At 33.8% G+C, this 8,322-nt stretch overlaps 1 protein-coding gene across 2 annotated transcripts; it reads right to left on the reverse strand.

Annotated features, from left to right (window-relative positions):
- Positions 1–608: 608 nt before the first annotated feature.
- Positions 609–4,477, reverse strand: LOC131626753 (ethylene-responsive transcription factor RAP2-7-like). 2 transcript variants are annotated; one of them, XM_058897590.1, is made up of 10 exons: positions 3,579–4,477; positions 3,358–3,383; positions 3,217–3,247; positions 3,024–3,111; positions 2,631–2,776; positions 2,305–2,349; positions 2,077–2,180; positions 1,839–1,963; positions 1,360–1,473; positions 609–1,087 (listed from the first exon to the last, which is right to left on the reverse strand). In XM_058897590.1, the coding sequence occupies exons 1-10, from the start codon at positions 4,052–4,054 to the stop codon at positions 818–820; spliced, it is 1,425 nt and encodes a 474-aa protein (XP_058753573.1). In that variant the 5' UTR covers positions 4,055–4,477; the 3' UTR covers positions 609–817. The 2 variants fall into 2 exon arrangements, with proteins under 2 accessions (XP_058753573.1, XP_058753574.1); XM_058897591.1 differs by lacking the exon at positions 2,305–2,349 and having other exon boundaries at positions 3,579–4,473.
- Between the last annotated feature and the right edge of the window lie 3,845 nt (positions 4,478–8,322).

The raw sequence follows: 8,322 nt of genomic DNA on the forward strand, positions 1-8,322 counted from the left end.
TTCATGCAATAGAAGTTTGTTTAAATTGATGTCAAGTGTGCATTTCTCAATGGACACCTTGAGGAGGAAATTTATCTTGAACAACATCAGGAATTCATTAAGAAAGGTGAGAAAGATAAGATCTTAAAGCTTAATAATGCTTTCTATAACATGAAGAACTTCTAATAAAAGAATTGATGAGTTCCTCAAACACAATGGCTATTCCAAGTGCACAATTGAGCATGAAATCTATGTTAAAGGCTTGAATCGAGACTATATATAGTGGGCCAATAGGTGGATGATCTACTCATAATTAGGAGTAGTCATGTTTAGATTCAGAACCTCAAACTGTATATGAGGACTGAATTTGACATGATTGATATAGGAGGATTGAAGCACTTTCTCGGTCTTGAATTTGATGATACCGGAAAAGGAATGGTAATCCATCAAATGAAGCACATCACTGACATCCTGAAGAGAATCAACATACCGAACTACAAATATACACCTCTATGAAAGCAAACTCCAAATTATACAAAAATGAAGATGGCAAGGCATTTGACAATAAACTATGCAAGAAAATTTGTCACAATGCTGGTGTAATAAGAAAATTTGTGCAAGAACTTAAATTGTCACACATGCAAGCAGGTAAAATGATCATTAGATGTTTATCTTTGATACACATTCTGAGTATTTAATGGTTTAACCAAGATAAGCATTAAAATGTCATATCTCAGTACATCAACAATTCCTAACTGAATTATACAATGAGTTTTAACGCAAAATACTTGTTGCGATTAATTGCCAATCATATATATGTATTATTACATAATATAGGCTACGGTGGTGCCTGGGAGGACTTCACCTGATAATAGTATTGAGATGCATTGCTACCAGGTGCGATGGATGGAGGGAAACGGAGTGGAATCGAGTTCATAGGTTGTGTTTGAAAGATGGAATTTGGCGGAAAGGTAGCTGAAATAGAGAATCCTGATGATGCTGCAGTAGAGAATTGTGGTACTGGGGAAGCAGTGCCCTGACTATGTGCTTGCCATGCCCAGTAGGGAGGTCCTTTTGAAGGATCAATGCCGATTCTCTCTGCTCTTTCCTGCGAAAATATTTCAACAACTATATATCAAGTTCTATTATTAATGCACACTGTACACCCCCAAATATTGTCTTAATGTTGTGATTGGGTTATCCATTGAAATCTCATTCCAAATTCAACTCATTTTATTATAGAAAAGTCATAAAGTTTCTAAAAAATTTCAAAGACTCAACAAAGAAAAGCAATTCACTCTAGTCAAAAGTCAAAACAAGAGAATAGGCAATTAACAGATTATCAGCGATAGAAAGAGATAATAGTCAGTGAACTTTTACCTCATTGGGAAAGAAACTAGAATACGTGGCATTCCACATGGAAGGACGCTGTTCAGTGGCAACTAGCTTTTTCAAAGACAGGTCACTAATAACGGAATTAGCATTAGTCTCCATCTGCACAGATAAAGTGAACCCACATTTATTACCAATTTACCATGACATATTATGAATAATTCCAACCAAATGATTCACAATGATAACAGCTTTCAAGAAAAAGCAGGGACTAATTAATCTACTAGTGAATCCAAACAGGCCAAAATAACACTGATCCCATATAAAATTTTGCTCTATAGCAATAGTGTCCAACAAAGAGTATTATGGAACTTGAGTGCAAAAGAGGTGAAAGTGAAAAACTTCGGTGGTAAATGATTATGTACTAATCTGGACTTAAATATAAACAAAAAATGTACTAGTATTTGAAATAATCTACTTTTTTGGTTTATATTGAAATATGAAGGTAGTAGAGTTCAATTATATACCTTCAAATTCCTTCCAGGATGCAGGTTGTAAGGGGTGGTCTGAAACTGACGATACCCTCTGTTTTCTTTGGGTTCATGCCCTGGAGTTGCCATGCCTAAATTGAGGTCAAGATTGTGACTGCCACCTGTGTTAATGATAAATTAAAATCCCTTTTTACATTGAACAATTACTAATACTAGTTCCTTTAATGAGTCAAGGTCAAATATGTCAGAAAAAGACAATGCTATGAAATTCTACCTTCATTTATAGCTTCAGGTTTGATCTCACTTCCATATGTACTTGGCTCAAAGTTTGTCATAGCCTCTCTTCCATTACACTTGATAGCTGCCTTGTCATAAGCCCTGATTTCCACAACCAAAATGAAGGATACAGGTTGGTTGGAATCCTAATGAGATTTGATAATCAAGTGTAGTAAATTCAAATTCAATGCATTATGTAAGAATATAATTTATGTTTCATCAGGACCTTGCAGCTTCTACTTCGCTGTCGAATAGCCCAAGATATACATACCTGCACGAAATCATTGCAATATCTATAACAACAAAAACACCTTTGCCAATTGTTTCTTTGAAAGTTGAAACTGGCATCTTAGACATGTTTCTCCAAACATGGAAAAAGCCTAAAAAGTATAGTGTATAGATAGACCCATTTGAAGCTGAAAGTGAAACCAATTTCCTTTCCTTTTATAGGCCAACAGGAACTTGAATTCGCACTCATATCATATAATATCAAATCCTATAATACAACAAATTCATACTTCAGTTTCAGATTAAAAAGAATTAGGTCCTCACTTTTTTCCAAGGAGTTGTCCCATTCGAGCTTCCCAACGACCACATTTGTGAAGTGTTACTCCTCTGTATTTTGAACTCCCCCTTGAGAAACCATTACTGTGGCGACGTAGTATGTGCACAAATTCCTCCTTTGAGAGATTCTTCATCTGGTCATCATATAGTAATGAATAAATAAAAGGTGATAAAAGTCACACACTTTCAACAAAATTCCTATACCAAAGATACACATAAATCTATTAATCAAAAGAACCCGCAAATCATGACTCAATTGATAAAAATTTATATTATTAGATTAATCACCATCATCTGAATCTGAATTCATTAAGTGTAGGAGTTTTTCCGGTGCAACCCAAAAAAAATCTATAAATCAAAAGGTGTTGTAGTTTTACAAACCTGATTCATATCTTCTTCATACTCAACTAGATTGAAATTAATGTCAGCATCAAGTCCTCTGAACTTTATAGCAGCTCGATCATAAGCTCTAAATTCAAAATTTTAAAGTCAATGAACAACGACAACAATCAATCAAATCATTATATTAAAATCAAATGAAAGAATTTTATTAAAATTTATGCAGAAACTTTACCTAGCAGCAGCATGAGCAGTGTCAAATCCACCTAAAATACCAAATACCAAATTCATAAAAAATTCCAATAATAGAAAGAAACATATAATAATTAAATACTTCAACATAAATGAAATTGATTAATCAAATAAAAATTCATACCCAAATAAACTTGCTTCCCACAATCCCTACATCCAACAATTACAAACACAGCCAATAAATAAAAAAAGTTAGATATTAATATTATTATTCAATTCAACTAAATTAAAAATTCACACCTAATTAAATCAATTATAATTAATTTTAATTTCCAATAATTAATGAAGAAAAAAAAATACCAGAAAGGCTAAAATAGTAAATTGAACACCGTGAAGTGCACGAACCAGATATGCGATTCCCATCTTCCAGTTCTTCTGTAGAACGTGACTCCTCTGTACTGAGAGCTTCGTGACCTCGGTCCTCTCCTACTCTTCTTCACCTGCGGCCGTTGCGGAACCTGAGCAACTCCATTTTCACCTCCAATACGTTGATCAAGTGAAAGATCCATCACGCTCTTCCTCGCCGGAATCAGCATCGCCGAACTCTCCCCGTGCGGCCAGTTCCCCGCACTCACCGGAAACAGCTCTTTCGTCGCAACAGCGTCGGTTCCTTTTTCCACCTTAAGTATACCGAACTGGAAGGTGAAAACACCACCGGCGCGCGTTGAACACGAGTCTTCATCTCCGGTGATGTTACTCGACCCCTCCGCATTCACGATTGACGAATTCGAAGTTCCTGAAGAAGCTTGTGGAACTTTTTCCAGTAGCATGACCGAGTCATCGTTCTGAGTCAACTCAGCATTCAGATTAAGATCTAACATGATGCTTGCTTAGTCTTCAAGATATTATTACTCTACTCTTTTTTTTTTGTGCTAGTAACGATTCTGATTCCGCAGTGGAATAGAACTAAACCGATCGAATAAACTCAGATAGAACTTTCTTCAGTCGTGAGAGTTCGCCGGAGAAACTCTCCGGCGACCGGAACTGCGATGAACCGGAAAGATAACAAACTGTGAGATATGAGTTATGAATTATTCATAGATGCATTCATGATTTCAACGGTGGAGATTTAAGAACCGGCAACTACCGGAAGCCATGAGAGAGGGTAAGAGATGAAAGGATAGTAACGGAATGCTATGAAAGAGAAGATGGAATATATACACATTTTCTCTCTCTCATGGCTAGAACCGGTTGAATCGGTTACCGGTCACTAACTAATGTTGCTAAAAGAAACGAAACAACCGTCCAAAAGTACCGGCCAGTTTCTTGTTATAGGAGGCAATAAAGGGGTTTATAAATTATTACACAACAAAAAAAGTAAGGGATTTTTTATTTTTTTATATATACAGTGGAGAAGACATCATGTGATTGATATATATGTGGTAGTAATAAGATAGACGGAATTTAATATTGGACTACTATCTATGGGACAGTGTTACATCAAATTGTATAAGTTAAAAAAAGAAAAACTGTTTTGATTTATTTGAGAATTGATAAAAATAATGTTTAAATATATCTTATCTTTTATATAGAAATCTATAATGCTTACTGAAATTTATCATTAATAAAATATTATGATTAAAAATTTTGTATTATTGTTAACATAATTCAGTTGATAGTTATACATCGATATTTAATTATAGAGATGTGGATTAAAATTTTTCTGTTAGTTGGTTTAATGGTGATTGACGCTGAATTTAATAGAGAAAACTGCAATTTAATCCTCCGCAACTGCAATCGAAAAACGGTTGAAATCATTGACCTCCAAACGTATGCGTGATGAAAAAAATTAAATAGGTGTAAATAAAATTTAAGTGAACTCACAACAATAAATATAACTGGATAAAGAGTAAAATTTAGTAATTTAATTTTTAGAGATTCTATATAAATTTTGGTACAACATGACAAAATAATTAAATATTTAATTAATTATAATTTAATTGCAAAATAATATTTTATAAAATTTTACTTAAATGTAACTAAATTTAAACTCTAAAGTAGTTTGGTTATTAAAGAAATGAGATATGCTTTCGGAATGAGATTTGGAATGTGGATGATAGTGTAGAGTATCAAATCTTTGATGTGAAAGTGGTCGTTAATTGGAGAAGTTACTCACCTCATTTGTAGCTTTTACGAATTTAACAAAGATCTTTTGTTATTTTTTCATAACTCTAAATGATTTATAATTTTTCTTGTTTATTTTGTCGAATTTTTTCACGTTTTTACGATTGTATTCAGATTTTTTAAAAATCTTTAATTTCTCTTATTAATATCATCTTATTTAAAAATAAAAAAAATTGTAATGTAATAGGTCTTATAAGTCTCTATTATAATCTCTTGCCAATCTCTTGCCGATTATTGCAAGACATCAAAATACATGCATGATATTGGTTAAGGGATATATGTAGGGGTGGAAATAGGCTGGGCCGAGCTAGGCTTTGCCAAGCCTGAGCCTGGCCTGTCAAAAAAACTGAAGCTTAAGCCTGGCCTGTAGCCTGTCGTAGGCTTATTTTTAGGCCCGAGTCTGGCCTTTTCGAAGGCCTGGTTAGCCTGTTAGCCTACATAAAAGCCTATTTGTTTTAGACATATGTAAATAAGCATTTAAAATAATGTTTAAATAGACTAACTAACTAACTAACTAAAAAAGCAATAGACTACAAATTTGTTTGCATTGACTTATTTTAACTTACCTATTAACATTAATTATGTGAGACTATTTGTTTAAGAGAACTTATGAAAACAATGTTCATCACGTGTTTTCATCTTATTTTCACAAGGTCTTCAAGATAATCAAGTTTTATTTATGTATTTTAATTCAAAGTACAAAACATAACATAATGATAATAAAAAATTATTCATATTTATTTAAATAGGCCGGCCTGATAGGCTTAAAAGGCTTTGTTTAGGGCCTAAGGCCTAGCCTTTTTAATTATATAGGCTTACAAAAAAGCCTAGGCCTTCTCTATTTAAAAAAAATATGTGGCCTAGCCTGAGCCTATATAGGCTAGCCTGTAGGCCCCTGTTACCGGCCTGGCCTATTTCAACCCCTAGATATATGTGAATTAAATAAATCCCATAATATTGGGAACAGTGGACATGTGTCTAATCTTCTTTAATATTTAATTTTTTATTTTATGATGCTTCAAGAGGAAGTTGAGGTAAATTTTGCACCATCATCATTCTTTTTTGATATGTATATTTTGTGCATGTCTCATTTACTTGACGTGTACAACACCATATTTTTTCTTTTTATTTTAAAAATATATTTGATTTTAAAATGATTTTATTTACATATTTGTTCCTGTATGATTAATATTCCCCCTTGATATTTTAAATGTAATTTAGATTCGTGCTATTTATTTATTTATTTTCTTTTATTATAATATTAGTACTTCATTTCAAAAAAAAAAATTGCTTTTAATCTCTGTCATGTTATATTGTTTTATTAATAGTTCTATCCATTTTTAATATTCCATTTATACCTTCTTCTTAATGATTTTCATGCATTTTACTTAAACAATGATTTATACGATGGTGTTTGGTTTTCATCTTAAAAATGTTGGAATTAAACTCTCAAACATTTGAGTAATTTCTTATCGTTAAAGATGACAATGAAGAAAGATAAAAATAAAAGTAGGATTAGGGTTTGCGGAAATTAAAAGAGAAGAAGAAAGTATTTTCTGCAGAGTTTCTCTCTGCCCACAAACTGTAGAAATTATGTTATTCACTTGCAACTGCAACTTCTGTGAATACAAGTTAATGGCTTGATTACAAAAATAATGAGGGTTACTCCCCATTTATAGATTTAAATTAGCTTTCTCCCTAAGACAAAGCCCAAAACTATAAAAGGCCAAAATACCTATTTTAGAACTAAATCAAATCTAATCTATTTTAAATCTAAATCAAATCTATCTAGATCTAAAACAAATTTATATGTAACAAACTGTTACACACTTCGACACACCTTGTGTTCGAGCAACAACCTGCTTCGACACAAGGAATTACAAATTAACACACCACCTAATTCATCGTGTCTAAGCTATCTACATTCATCATAGCTCTTAGTCTTCTGAATATTTCGACTAACACTCCCTTCGTCATGATATCTGCAATCTGATTCTCAGTTCTGCAGTGTTCCAAATTCATCTTCCCTTTAGCTACCTGCTCTCGAAGATAGTGGAACCTAATTTCAATGTGTTTTCTTCGACCATGTGCTATCAGGTTCTTCGCCAGATTGATAGCTGACATACTGCCGATCTTCATGGTAATTGCTCCATGATCTTTCCTTGTTATCTCTTCGACCAAGTTCACCAACCATGTTGCTTGACATGCACAAAGAGAAGCAGCTATGTATTCTGCTTCGCATGATGATAATGCCACTACTGGTTCCTTTCTCAAACTCCAAGCAACTGGTGCACCACCTAGCTTAAACACATAACCAGCTGTGGATTTTCGATCCTCGACATCACTACACCAACTCGGGTTGGTGTAACCCACTAATTTGCATTGTTTTCCCTTATCAACTGCAGGAAACAGAATGCCATAGTCGATAGTTCCTTTCAGATACCTCAATATCCTCTTCGCCGCTGCTAGGTGCGATACCTTTGGCTTCTGCATGAATCTACTTATCATACCTACACTGTATGCTAAGTCAGGTCTTGTGTGACAAAGGTATTTCAATGACCCAATAAGTCTTATGTATTGGGTTGGGTCAACATCCTCTTCATCTGGGTTCTTCGATAGTTGCAATCTTGTTTCAGCAGGTGTCGAAGTCGAATTGCATTCTTTCATCTCAAATCTCTTGAGAATTTCACTTGCATATCTTCTTTGATGCGTAATCAAGTCTCTACTACTCTTGTAGAATTTGATGCCAAGGAAGTATGAAATTTCGCCTAAATCCGACATTTCGAATTCCTTACTGAGATCACCTTTGAAGTCTTCGATCTTTTTCTTGCAGCTACCTGTTATCAACAAGTCATCGACATAGAGACATAGTATAAGCAATTCACTCTTACTTCTTCTTACGTATACCCCATGCTCAGTTGTGAACTTCACAAATTCTTTCTCCCTTAGGAAACTGTCGATCTTC

Source organism: Vicia villosa, unplaced genomic scaffold, assembly GCF_029867415.1.
Source record: "Vicia villosa cultivar HV-30 ecotype Madison, WI unplaced genomic scaffold, Vvil1.0 ctg.000320F_1_1, whole genome shotgun sequence".
Taxonomy (NCBI): Eukaryota; Viridiplantae; Streptophyta; class Magnoliopsida; order Fabales; family Fabaceae; genus Vicia; species Vicia villosa.

Coding starts and splice junctions, on each gene's coding strand:
- LOC131626753 (XM_058897590.1), bottom strand. CDS start 4,054: ATGTTAGATCTTAATCTGAATGCTGAGTTGACTCAGAACGATGACTCG. Junction 3,112..3,216: donor ACTGCTCATGCTGCTGCTAG/GTAAAGTTTCTG, acceptor TTTTGAATTTAG/AGCTTATGATCGAGCTGCTA. Junction 1,964..2,076: donor ACCTGAAGCTATAAATGAAG/GTAGAATTTCAT, acceptor TCATTAACACAG/GTGGCAGTCACAATCTTGAC.